The sequence below is a fragment of the Zonotrichia albicollis genome, chromosome 28, assembly GCF_047830755.1.
Source record: "Zonotrichia albicollis isolate bZonAlb1 chromosome 28, bZonAlb1.hap1, whole genome shotgun sequence".
Lineage (NCBI taxonomy): Eukaryota > Metazoa > Chordata > Aves > Passeriformes > Passerellidae > Zonotrichia > Zonotrichia albicollis.
This window is the reverse complement of record NC_133846.1, coordinates 4,414,717-4,427,796: the sequence shown is the minus strand read 5'-3', so window position 1 is coordinate 4,427,796 and position 13,080 is coordinate 4,414,717. Positions and strand designations below refer to the sequence as shown.

The 13,080-nt window shown below is 51.0% G+C and overlaps 1 protein-coding gene across 39 annotated transcripts in view; it reads left to right on the top strand.

Annotated features, from left to right (window-relative positions):
• The window catches only part of NFASC (neurofascin), a 102,163-nt gene that overhangs the window by 21,126 nt on the left and 67,957 nt on the right, over positions 1–13,080 (top strand). For 33 of the 39 annotated variants that reach the window (XR_012577128.1, XR_012577127.1, XR_012577126.1 and 30 more), the window contains exons 2-7: positions 2,061–2,252; positions 3,095–3,112; positions 3,911–4,016; positions 4,221–4,417; positions 5,180–5,302; positions 10,057–10,227. Coding sequence is in view for 22 of the 39 variants with exons in the window: in XM_074528086.1 (XP_074384187.1) it covers positions 2,061–2,252; positions 3,095–3,112; positions 3,911–4,016; positions 4,221–4,417; positions 5,180–5,302; positions 10,057–10,227 (807 nt within the window). In the remaining 17 variants the exon portion in view is untranslated. The remainder of the gene's footprint in view (positions 1–2,060; positions 2,253–3,094; positions 3,113–3,910; positions 4,017–4,220; positions 4,418–5,179; positions 5,303–10,056; positions 10,228–13,080) is intronic. The other 6 variants (XM_074528098.1, XM_074528097.1, XM_074528083.1 and 3 more) reach the window with 1 other exon arrangement.

The following is a 13,080-nucleotide window of genomic DNA, read 5'->3' as shown; positions in this document are numbered from 1 at the left end:
CAGATCCTGGAGGGACAAAAGAGGGAATTTCATGGAATTCTGAGGAGCAGAGCAGGGCTCAGCTTGTCCTGCTGGTGAGGGACCAACCCCAATCTTTCCCTCTCTGTGCCTCCCTTTGGGATATAGGGATGAGCCGGACGGATTTTTCCTGCTTTTTGGGCTGGTGTCAGATCCTTTCTATGCCAGAAAAAAAAGCCGGAAAAACGCTGATTTTTGGGAAAAGCTTCTCCCCTGTCTCCAGCACCCCGAGTTCAGAATGTCCCTGCTCCCCGTGGCAGCTCCAGCCTCTGTGTGACAGGAGAATTCCCCGTTCCCGGCGGGAGCAGCCGGGACAATGCGGGGCTGTGTTCTCCAGGAGCCACCTACACGCGCAGGAATTGTTCCCGTGGATTGTTCCCAGGGATTGTTCCCTCTGCCCACATCTGCTCCGGACAAAGGGGCCCTGGAGGAGCCTGGAGGAGCCTGGAGGAGCCTGGAGGAGCCTGGCATTTTCTAGGGGATGAATTCCCTGTGTGCTTTTCCCTGCTCCCGGCCAGCTCTGCTCCATGCAATCCTAAGGATCATCCTGTATCATCCAGCCGGGGCGTTCCTGCAGGATTCCGTTCACGCCAGAGATTCTGTGTTGCTTTCACAGCTCAGGAATTGTCTGGAATTTCGTTTCTTCCTGATATTCCTTTATTTTTGTAGTGGGGCCTAGAGGGATTTGTAGGGAGAAGCTGCCCTTGGATCCCTGGAAGTGCCCAGTACCAGGTTGGAGCAATCTGGGATAGGAGAAGGTGCCCTTTCCTAAAGGATGAGCTTTAAATTCCCTTCCCAACCCCAACCATTCCAGGATTCCGTGATTTCCCATCAGAGCTTGGGCTCAGCCCATTTCTATTCCCGTATTTACAAATATTCCCCAGGAATCTGTGCCAGGAACTTCCTCCTTCCCTCTCAGCTATTCTGCATCCTCAAATCCAAGCAAAACAAATTTTGAAACAAACAAAAAAAAATGAAATTCCTCATTTTTCAGGCCCAAACTCTTCCTATTTGGACCCTTTTTAACCCTCACTGCTTCCCTCCCCTAAAATATCCGTGTTTGAAATGGATTTAGAGCTTTTTGTTGTCCTTTTGGGGTCTGCATTTGTTACCAGAGGGATTAAAGGTGTCTGAGTGGAAAATCCTGGGAGCTTGGTTGGGATCTTGTCTCTGTAGAGTAAGAAATGACACAGACTCACCAGAAGGATGGTTTGGACAGCAAAACACAACTTTTCTTCAGATTCCCCATTTTTTTATGCATTCTTCCCATACAGATAGACCTGATTTCTCAATTAATCAATACATTTCACCTGATTGGCTCATTAACAAAGCGCCCTTCTTCTAAACAATTTTTGAGAAAAACAGGAAAACAGAGAGTAGGAAAACAACACCTGCAGGTTGGTTATAATAAAAATAAGCTATCATGTTTTATCTTCAACTCCCTAAATCCTCACCAGTCGATTCTGGGAAAACTTATCTGGTTTTTCTCACTCTCTGGCCAGGCTGTCACATCCACAGCATCTGGTAGCAGTGAGGGGAACATCTGGATCCTGGCTGGGAATAGGATTGTTTGGAGACCAGTTGGGAAAAAATCCCAATCCTAGAATTCTGCTGGATGAATGCCAGGATTTTTGGGACAGCAGCTCCAGACCCCTGAGCTCATCCCGATGCCCTGAGGGGTTGGATATTCCTCAGTGATTTTTACACACAAAATACAATTGCTGTTAATGTTTTAAACAGCAAATCCACATTTTTATTCAATCCCACGGGCTCCATTTGGATCCCACTGCTCCCAGGAATTTTCTCTTTGTCCCTGGGTGCTCACTCCAGGACAGGAGCCCAAACAACCCCATAAATCCTTCCAGCAGGACAATCGTGGGCTCGGGAGAGCTGTTCCCACGTGTTCCCCAAATCCTGGCCACCATTCCTGGCCTCATTCCCACCATTTTTTTTGGGCGGAAACGCCGCGTTCCCGAAGTTTCCAAAAGGAAAAACACCAGGATTGGCTCAGTGGTGTGACTCCGGGGTTGGTTTGTTTCCAGCTGAGGATCTCTCTGCACGTGCCACCACCCCAGGGGACACCCCAAAGTCACCCCAAGGGACATCCCAAGGTCCTGAGGCCACACAGGGAAGCTCCAAGATGATCCCGAGGAGAGCCCAGGTCACCTGCGCCGGAATTGCCTTCGCCCTCTGCCTCCAGCACCTCGTCAGCGCCATCGAGGTCCCCCTGGACCGTAAGTTTGGGATTTATCCTCTCCCAAAAATTCCTTGCTGGGATGAGGAGGAGGTGGGAACATCCCAGGTGGATTTTCTCCTCCACAGCTGAGTTTTCTCCTCCACAGTTGGGTTTTCTCCTCCACAGTTGGGTTTTCTCCTTGACAATCAAATTATCTCCTCCACATTTGGATTTTTCTCCTCTGCATTTGAATTTTCTTATCCAAATTTGGGTTTTCTCCTCCACATTTGGGTTTTTTTCCTTGACAATTGAATTTTCTCCTCCACATTTGGGTTTTTTCCTTGACAATCAAATTTTCTCCTCCACATTTGGATTTTTCTCCTCCGCATTTGAATTTTCTTATCCAAATTTGGGTTTTCTCCTCCACAGTTGGGTTTTCTCCTCCACATTTGGGTTTTTTTCCTTGACAATTGAATTTTCTCCTCCACATTTGGGTTTTCTCCTTGACAATCAAATTTTCTCCTCCACATTTGGATTTTTCTCCTCCGCATTTGAATTTTCTTATCCAAATTTGGGGTTTCTCCTCCACTAGTTGGGTTTTCTCCTTGACAATTGAATTTTCTCCTCCACATTTGGATTTTCTCCTCCACATTTGAATTTTCTTATCCAAATTTGGGTTTTCTCCTCCACAGTTGGCTTTTCTCCTCCACAATTAGGTTTTCTCCACCATGATTAGGTTTTCTCCTCCACATTCGAATAAGGAAAAGGGTTTTTTGTGTAGGGTTTCCAAGGCCTGCAAAAAACTGGATTTGCTTTCTGGCTCTGCTGGGAACAGGGTTGGAACAGGTTGAATTAACCTCCTGTCTTTTTCCCTCTATGCTTTCCCTTTGGGAATAACAGCAAATATCCAGAGTGAATGTAAGTGTTCCCTTCCCCAGAACTGCATGAGGGGTCCCTGAGCAGGGGCTGGTGGTGGCACAAGGGGGACGTGGCCCCTTCTGAGCCACTTTCCCTGCATGTCCATGTTGGGAAAGTCATGGAAAGGCTGGAGCAGCTTGGGAAGAGCTCCCAGCTCTCTGTGCTCTTCCCAGAGTGGGGCCAGGCTGTGTTTGCCGTGGAAAAGTTGTTCCTGCAGGATTTGGGTTTGGAAAAGGGCAGGAATCCCCTCCTGGCTCCAGTTCCAGGCTCAGCCTCACATCCTGATGAGTTGGGAGCATCTTTGGATCTTCACAGCCTTGGATCTTCTCCCCAGGAGATGGGATCTGCAGTTCAGAGATCAGGGCCGGGTCCTATCCCATCCATGGGGTTCCTGTGTCCCCTTTCCATCCCGGCCCTCCGAAATTCCAGGTCTGAGCTCCTTTGGGCTCACCCTGGTGGGTTGGGATCTCTTCCTTGCACCAGGAATTTCTCAGGATCCCTGACCCAGCCCCTTCTGAGCTGCAGCTCCAGGATGAATTCCCACTGGGTTCACCTTGTGGGAACAGGAGGCTGGAACTGGGACATTCCCTAAGGAGACCAAGATACAGGGAGGGAATTGAGGATACTGTGATGCTCTGAGAGGTGATGAATTCAGGGAATTCGCAGGAATTTCCTCAGGATTCCACCTCCAAATCACACACCCGGCTGGGGGAAGGAGCTGAGATCCCAGCAGGAAGTGCTGTGGGATGGCACTGAAGGATCTCCCCCAGTTCCTCACGAATTTCCCGTTCCTCGCAGTGCCGCAGCCCCCCACGATCACCAAGCAATCCATCAAGGATTACATCGTGGATCCCAGGGATAACATCTTCATCGAATGCGAAGCCAAAGGCAACCCCGTTCCCATGTGAGTGCATTCCCAACACTCATCCCACCATCCCTGGTCACTCCAGAGCCTCTCCCACCCTCCCTGCCCAGCTCATCCCGCTGTCCCTCACGGCTCCAGAGCCTCTCCCACCCTCCCTCCAAATCCATCCCACCACTGCCCCACCACAGGTAGGGACCTCCTTGGGGACACGGTTCCAAACCCAGCTTTTCCTTGCCATTCCAGCTTCTCCTGGACGCGGAACGGGAAGTTCTTCAACGTGGCCAAGGATCCCAAGGTGTCCATGAGGAGGAGATCGGGGACTTTGGTCATCGACTTCCACAGCGGGGGCCGGCCCGATGACTACGAGGGCGAGTACCAGTGCTTCGCCAGGAACGACTACGGCACGGCCCTTTCCAGCAAAATCCACCTCCAGGTTTCCAGTGAGTGATTCCAGGGAAGCAGAGCAGGGCCACGGGAGGGTTGGGGGGAAAATCCAGCTCTCAAATGTCTCCAGGTGTGTCCAGGTGTGTCCAGGAGACAGGGAAGAGATGGGGTTGTGGTTGGGAATGGCTCAGGGTGGAAGGGATGGATTTGAGGGTGTGGAATTGAGGATATGAATTTAAGGGTATGGATTTCAGGGATGGATTTGGGGGATGGATTTGAATATGGACCTGAGGACATGGATTTATGGGGATGGAATTGAGGGGATGGAATTGAGGGCACAGAATTGAGGATATGAATTCAAGGGTGAGGATTCCAGGGATGGATTTGAGGGTATGGATTTGGGGGGTTTGGATTCAGGGGTATAGATTCCAGGGATGGATTTGTGGGTGTGGAATTGAGGATATGAATTTAAGGGTAAGGATTTCAGGGATGGATTTGATGAATTTAAAGGGATGGATTTCAGGGTATGGATTTGAATATAGGCTTGAGGACATGGATTTGAGGGGATGGAATTGAGGATATGAATTCAAGGGTATGGATTCCAGGGATGGATTTGGAGAGTATGGATTTGGGATGTTTGGATTTAGGAATATAGATTTGAGGGATGGATTTGGGGGCATGGATTTCGGGGGATGAATTCCAGGGAGTTTTGCACACTCCCAGATGAATTTTGCTCTGAAACCAGGCCAGATCCAGCGGGAATCACTCCTGAGGGATCCTTCCCTCCTTTCCTCACTTTCCTTTGCTTCCTGTGGCAGAATCTCCGCTGTGGCCCAAGGAAAAGGTGGATGTGATCGAGGTGGACGAGGGGGCCCCGCTGAGCCTGCAGTGCAATCCCCCACCCGGCCTCCCCGAGCCCGTCATCTTCTGGATGAGCAGCTGTGAGTTGGTGCAGAGGGGGGCATATGTGGCCCGAAGTTTAGAGTCCGGCTCGCTGAGGGCGAAAGGCCGACGCCCCTCTGCAATTCCTGGCCAGCACCCTTGGGTGTCTGAGGGCCTCGGGCTGTGCTGGCTGCGGACTGGCTCACACCGCTGGTATAGGGGAGGAACGGAGCTGACCATTTCCCGGGGGTTAAACATCGGTTTATTGAAGGTGTTGCGGGATCCAAACACTGGGAAACCAACCGGGAAAAAGTTTTTTTTCATAGGGGGTGAAAACAGGATTATAAAGGAGGGGGGTGGGTACAGGCGGAGCCAATCGGGAAAGGTGAGGGGATGAATTTCACAGAACTGACACTCCATGGAGACCAATAATCAAAAGGTAAAGGAGGTGTCCTGGGACCCCAGCCAACCAACACCTCCAGAGAGGAGAAGGTTCTCGAAACCTGGGAGGAGAAAGGGGGTGATTGACTGGGCCCAGGGAGGAAACAACTTTCACTTATAAGGGAAACCAGGGGAGGAGCAATTACATATCGGCAACTATGAATAGCGGTTGCTATAGCAACTTAGCTGACAGGCTAGCACTGGCGGGAAAAACTGGGGGGACGAAACCATTTTACACATAATAGGGGAGAACAATACATAAATTGGGGGAATAACACAAGAAACTTAACAACACACTACAACAAGTTGGGAGCACGTTTCCCACCTGGAATTCTGGGAATGGCGGCTCCATCACCTGTGGGATTTAAAATAACCCTGGGTGGGGTTGTTGCTGATAGTTTGGGGTTGGTTCTGTCAGCCTGGGGTTATTCCTGTTAGTTTAGGGCTGGTCCTGGTAGTTTAGGGTTGTTCCTGCTAGTTTAGGGTAATTTCTATTAGTTGAGGGCATTTTCTGCTACTTTAGGGCTGGTCCTGATAGTTTAGGGTCGTTTCTGCTTGATTGGGGTTGTTTCTGCTGGTTTCTGATCATGGCTGCTAGCTTAGGGTCATTACTGGTAGTTTAGGGTAATTACTGCTAATTAAGGGCACTTTCTGCTAGTTTGGGGTAGTTTTTAGTAGTTTAAGGTATTTACTGGTAGTTTAGGAGCTTTTTCTGTTAACTTCGAACACTTTCTGCTAGTTTAGGATCGTGGCTTCTAGCTTAGGGTCATTGCTGGTAGTTTAGGTAAATTATTGCTGATTAAGGGCACTTTCTGCTAATTTAGGGTTGTTATTGTAATTTAGGGGTTTTGTTTTGCTAATTTAGGGCACTATCTGCTTATTTTGGGTCTTTATTGTAATTTAAGGTTGTTACTGTAATTGAGGGTTTTTTTCCTGCTAACTTCCAACACTTTCTTCTAGTTTAGGCTCATAACCCCTAATTTAGGGCACTTCCTGTTAATTTAGGGCAGCTTCTGTTAGTTTAGAGCCCGTCCTCCTCCTTCGGGCTCACCATCCCTGCTCTCCACGTCACATGCTCCATTCCTTCACCATTCCCGTTCTCCGTAATTCCCGCCTGGCCCTGAATTCCCGCCTGGTCCTGAATTCCCACCTGGTCCTGAATTCCCGCCTGGTCCTGGATTCCCACCTGATCCTGAATTCCCACCTGATCCTGAATTCCCACCTGGTCCTGAATTCCCGCCTGGCCCTGAATTCCTGCCTGGCCCTGAATTCCCGCCTGGTCCTGAATTCCTGCCTGGCCCTGAATTCCCGCCTGGCCCTGAATTCCTGCCTGGTCCAGAATTCCCGCCTGGCCCTGAATTCCCACCTGGCCCTGAATTCCCGCCTGATCCTGAATTCCCACCTGATCCTGAATTCCTGCCTGGCCCTGAATTCCCACCTGGCCCTCAATTCCTGCCTGGTCCTGAATTCCCACCTGATCCTGAATTCCTGCATGGCCCTGAATTCCTGCCTGGTCCTGAATTCCCATCTGGCCCTGAATTCCCGCCTGGTCCTGAATTCCTGCCTGGTCCTGAATTCCTGCCTGATCCTGAATTCCTGCCTGATCCTGAATTCCCACCTGGCCCTCAATTCCTGCCTGGTCCTGAATTCCCACCTGATCCTGAATTCCCATCTGGCCCTGAATTTCCCACCTGGTCCTGAATTCCTGCCTGGCCCTGAATTTCCTGCCTGGTCCTGAATTCCTGCCTGATCCTGAATTCCTGCCTGATCCTGAATTTCCACCTGGCCTTGAATTCCCGCCTGGCCCTGAATTCCCACCTGGCCCTGAATTCTCACCTGGCCCTGAATTCCTGCCTGGCCCTGAATTCCTGCCTGGTCCTGAATTCCCACCTGGCCCTGAATTCTCACCTGGCCCTGAATTCCCACCTGATCCTGAATTCCCACCTGGTCCTGAATTCTCACCTGGTCCTGAATTCCCACCTGGCCCTGAATTCCCGCCTGGCCCTGAATTCCCGCCTGGTCCTGAATTCCCGCCTGGCCCTGAATTCCCACCTGGTCCTGAATTCCTGCCTGGCCCTGAATTCCCACCTGATCCTGAATTCCCACCTGGTCCTGAATTCTCACCTGGTCCTGAATTCCTGCCTGGCCCTGAATTCCCGCCTGATCCTGAATTCCCACCTGGTCCTGAATTCCCACCTGGCCCTGATTTTCTGCCTGGTCCTGAATTCCCACCTGATCCTGAATTCCTGCCTGGTCCTGAATTCCCACCTGATCCTGAATTCTCACCTGGTCCTGAATTCCCACCTGGTCCTGAATTCCCGCCTGGTCCTGAATTCCCGCCTGATCCTGAATTCCCACCTGGCTCTGAATTCCCGCTTGGCCCTGAATTCCCGCCTGGCCCTGAATTCCCGCCTGGCCCTGAATTCCTGCCTGGTCCTGAATTCCCACCTGGCCCTGAATTCCCATCTGGTCCTGAATTCCTGCCTGGCCCTGAATTCCCACCTGGTCCTGAATTCCCGCCTGGCCCTGAATTCCTGCCTGGCCCTGAATTCCCATCTGGTCCTGAATTCCCGCCTGGCCCTGAATTCCTGCCTGGTCCTGAATTCCCACCTGGCCCTGAATTCCCACCTGATCCTGAATTCCCACCTGGCCCTGAATTCCCACCTGGCCCTGAATTCCCGCCTGGCCCTGAATTCCTGCCTGATCCTGAATTCCCACCTGGTCCTGAATTCCCACCTGGCCCTGAATTCCCGCCTGGCCCTGAATTCCCACCTGGTCCTGAATTCCCGCCTGGTCCTGAATTCCCGCCTGATCCTGAATTCCTGACTGGCCCTGAATTCCCACCTGATCCTGAATTCCCACCTGGCCCTGAATTCCCGCCTGGCCCTGAATTCCCACCTGGTCCTGAATTCTTGCCTGGTCCTGAATTCCCGCCTGGCCCTGAATTCCTGCCTGGCCCTGAATTCCCACCTGATCCTGAATTCCCGCCTGGCCCTGAATTCCCGCCTGGTCCTGAATTCCTGCCTGACCCTGAATTCCCTCCTGGTCCTGAATTCCCACCTGGTCCTGAATTCCCGCCTGCTCCTGAATTCCCGCCTCATCCTGAATTCCCGCCTGGCCCTGAATTCCCGCCTGCTCCTGAATTCCCACCTGATCCTGAATTCTCGCCTGATCCTGAATTCCTGCCTGGCCCTGAATTCCCGCCTGGCCCTGAATTCCTCCTTGTTCCTGAATTCCCACCTGGTCCTGAATTCCCACCTGATCCTGAATTCCCACCTGGCCCTGAATTCCCGCCTGGCCCTGAATTCTCACCTGGCTCCTGAATTCCCACCTGATCCTGAATTCCCACCTGATCCTGAATTCCCACCTGGTCCTGAATTCCCACCTGGCCCTGAATTCCCGCCTGGCCCTGAATTCCTGCCTGGTCCTGAATTCCCACCTGGCCCTGAATTCCTGCCTGGCCCTGAATTCCCACCTGATCCTGAATTCCTGCCTGGTCCTGAATTCCCGCCTGGCCCTGAATTCCTGCCTGGTCCTGAATTCCTGCCTGGCCCTGAATTCCTGCCTGGCCCTGAATTCCCACCTGGTCCTGAATTCCCGCCTGGCCCTGAATTCCTGCCTGATCCTGAATTCCTGCCTGGTCCTGAATTCCCGCCTGGCCCTGAATTCCCACCTGATCCTGAATTCCTGCCTGGCCCTGAATTCCTGCCTGGTCCTGAATTCCCGCCTGGTCCTGAATTCCCGCCTGGCCCTGAATTCCCATCTGGTCCTGAATTCCCACCTGGCCCTGAATTCCTCCCTGTTCCTGAATTCGCACCTGGCCCTGAATTCCTGCCTGGCCCTGAATTCTCACCTGACCCTGAATTCGCACCTGGCCCTGAATTCCCGCCTGGTCCTGAATTCTCACCTGGCCCTGAATTCCCACCTGGCCCTGAATTCTCACCTGGTCCTGAATTCCCGCCTTGTCCTGAATTCCCGCCTCATCCTGAATTCCCGCCTGGCCCTGAATTCCCGCCTGGCCCTGAATTCCCGCCTGCTCCTGAATTCTCACCTGGCCCTGAATTCCCGCCTGGCCCTGAATTCCCTGCTGGTCCTGAATTCCCCGCCTGGCCCTGAATTCCCACCTGGTCCTGAATTCCTGCCTGGCCCTGAATTCCCACCTGGCCCTGAATTCCCTCCTGATCCTGAATTCCCTCCTGATCCTGAATTCCTGCCTGGCCCTGAATTCTCACCTGGCCCTGAATTCCCGCCTGGCCCTGAATTCCCACCTGACCCTGTATTCCCACCTGGCCCTGAATTCCCACCTGATCCTGAATTCCTGCCTGGCCCTGAATTCCTGCCTGGCCCTGAATTCCCACCTCTTCCCCCCCAGCCATGGAGCCGATCCCACAGGACAAGCGCGTGTCCCAGGGCCACAACGGGGACCTTTACTTCTCCAACGTGCTGGCGCAGGACGCGCTGACCGACTACAGCTGCAACGCCCGCTTCCACTTCACCCACACCATCCAGCAGAAGAACCCTTACACCCTCAAGGTCAAAACCAGTAAGTGGCTCACTGGGCGACCAGTTTGGTCTCCATCCCAAAGGGTTTTCCGGCTGGGAATCCACTAAGGGAAGAGCGGCTCCCATGGTTTGGTTTGGGTGGGGTGAGGATGGGTTTGGGTGGTTTTGGGGTGGATGGGGAGGGAGGGGTTGCAGCTTCCGTGTTTTAGAGGTGGTTTGGTGTAGGAATTGCCAGTTTTGTGTGTTTGGGGTAAAACTGGGAGTGTTTTGCAGATGTGGCATTCCCAATGTCTCCAGGGAAATGCAGGAATTGCCAATATCGTGGTTTTGGGGTAAAACAGGGAGTGTTTTACCCCAAACTGTCTCCAGGGAAATGCAGGAATTGCCAATTCTGTGCATTTTGGGTAAAACTGGGAGTGTTTTGACAGAGATGTGGCATTCCCACTGTCCCCAGGGAAGTGTAAAATATCCAGAGGTAGCTTGAAGCCGGACTCACCAAATCCCGATGTTGAGATAAAACCGGGAGTGTTTCAGCACATTCAGCACATTCAGGGCATTCCCACCACCTCCAATTCCATGGGATCACCAATTCCATGTGTTTTGGGTAAACTGGAGAGTGTTTTGCAAATGGGGCATTCCCGCATTCCCGCCATCTCCAGGGAAATGGGATCTTTGGTGCAGGAATCGCCAATTCCGTGTGTTTGGGATAAAACAGGGAGGGTTTTACCCCAAACTGTCTCCAGGGAAACGCAGGAATTGCCAATTCCGTGCATTTTGGGTAAAACTGGGAGTGTTTTGACAGAGATGTGGCATTCCCACTGTCCCCAGGGAAGTGTAAAATATCCAGAGGTAGCTTGAAGAGATTCGGTTTATCTCAACACCAAATCCCGATGTTGAGATAAAACCGGGAGTGTTTCAGCACAGTTGGGACATTCCCACCACCTCCAGGAAAACGCAGGGATCACCAATTCCATGTTTTGGGTAAACTGGAGAGGGTTTTGCAAATGGGGCATTCCCGCATTCCCGCCATCTCCAGGGAAATGGGATCTTTGGTGCAGGAATCGCCAATTCCGTGTGTTTGGGATAAAACAGGGAGGGTTTCTGTCCATATGGAGCGCTCCCATCATCTCCATGGAAACCCAGGGATCACCAATTCTGTGTGTTTGGGATAAATTGCAGAGTTTTGACACTTCTGGAGCATTCCTATGTCTCCAGAGAAATGTAAAATATCCAGAGGTGATTTAGGGCAGGAATCGCCAATTCCGTGTGTTTGGGATAAACTGGAGAACGTTTCTGTATCATCAAGGGAAATTCCTCTCCAGGGAAGTGTAAAATACCCAGAGGTAACTTGGAGCAGGAATCACCAATTCCACATCTTTGGGATAAAACTGGGAGTGCTGCCACATTCCCACCAGGTTCACGGAAATGTAAAATGTCCAGGGATATTTTGGGAAGGTGGAGTTGGCCGTGGCTTGCTCCAGGGGATTGGAGGTGGAAAAACGAGTGTGGAATGTGGCTGTGGATATTCCGGGGCCTCCTTCGCTCCAGGAATTTGGGAGCCTCTGGAATCTGGTGGGAGCCTCTGGAATCTGGTGGGACACTCGGGATGGGCATCCCCAGGTGTCCCCACCGAGCACGGATGAGGGGACACCAGGGGCTTTCTCCAGAGCTTTTCCAGGGCACATTTTCCTCCAGGAATGAGAATTCCTCAAGGAAAAGGAATTCCTGGTTCACTGGGGTGACTCTGGAGCAGGGAATGGGGGCAGTTTGAGGGACACAACGACCTTGAGCTGTCACAGGGGCTTGAGGTGACAAAATCCTCCATGAACACCAACCAGCAGTGGGCAGGAGCTCCCACCCACTCCCAGCATTCCCAGGAAAATCCAGCTGGGAGGTGCTGGCGGGTTTTTGGGAAGCACCAGGCGCTCCTGAGTGCTGGTGGGAGGAATTTAATTTGATTTCCCGGCAGCTTGAATGAACAGGAATGTGATGAGAGGGACCTGGGAGTGACGAGTTTTCCACCTCGGTGTAGCAGCTCCTCCTCGGTGCAAAGCTGGAGTAGGGAATCAGGGATTTAAATCATTCCAACGGGTTCTTTCCCAGTGCTGGGAATGTGGGCAGCTCATTCTGGATACAATTTGTAAATTCTGGATATTATTTGTGAGTTGTGAATATTTGTCTGTTTGAAGAGCTGGGCAAAGAAAATCCTGGTGTTTATTTTTGGGAAAAATCCCAGCAAACAAAGATCTGTGGGGTTTGGAGCCTCCAAGGGCTCCACCCTGGTGATTGATCCAGCTCTGGAAGTGACCTGGATGAAATCCTGGTGGATTTTCATGGATTTGAGCTCCCCTCAGGTGCCCCCACATCCCTTCACTCCCAGACCTTGGAAAATCAAATCCCTTTCTTCCAGTTTTCCTTGGGATAAAACTGTTGTAGGATCAGAGGCAAATTCTACCCCAGGAACCTCCCAGATTCCTTAAAAAATTTGCAACTGAGGCTTTAATTTCCAGTTTAAAAATTCTTTATCCATAAAGTTTTGGAAGGGAATGAGGTCGGATTTGTCCCAAGCTCTTGGATCATCTCAGCCTCAATCCTTGAGTTTGGGTCCTTCAAAGGGATTTTACAGCAGGTTGTGCTCTAAAAAAAAAAAAATTATTACTATTATTATTATTATTATTATTATTATTATTATTATTATTATTATTATTATGTTACAGCAGCTTGTGCTTTTAAAACCTAATAATAATAATTAAAATAACTATTATTATTATTATTATTATTATTATTATTATTATTATTATTATTATTATTATTATTATTATTAGTTCATCTCCTCCTTGCCTTCCTACATCATTGTCCAGCTGTGTCCATCCCATGGAAAAAAACAGCTGGA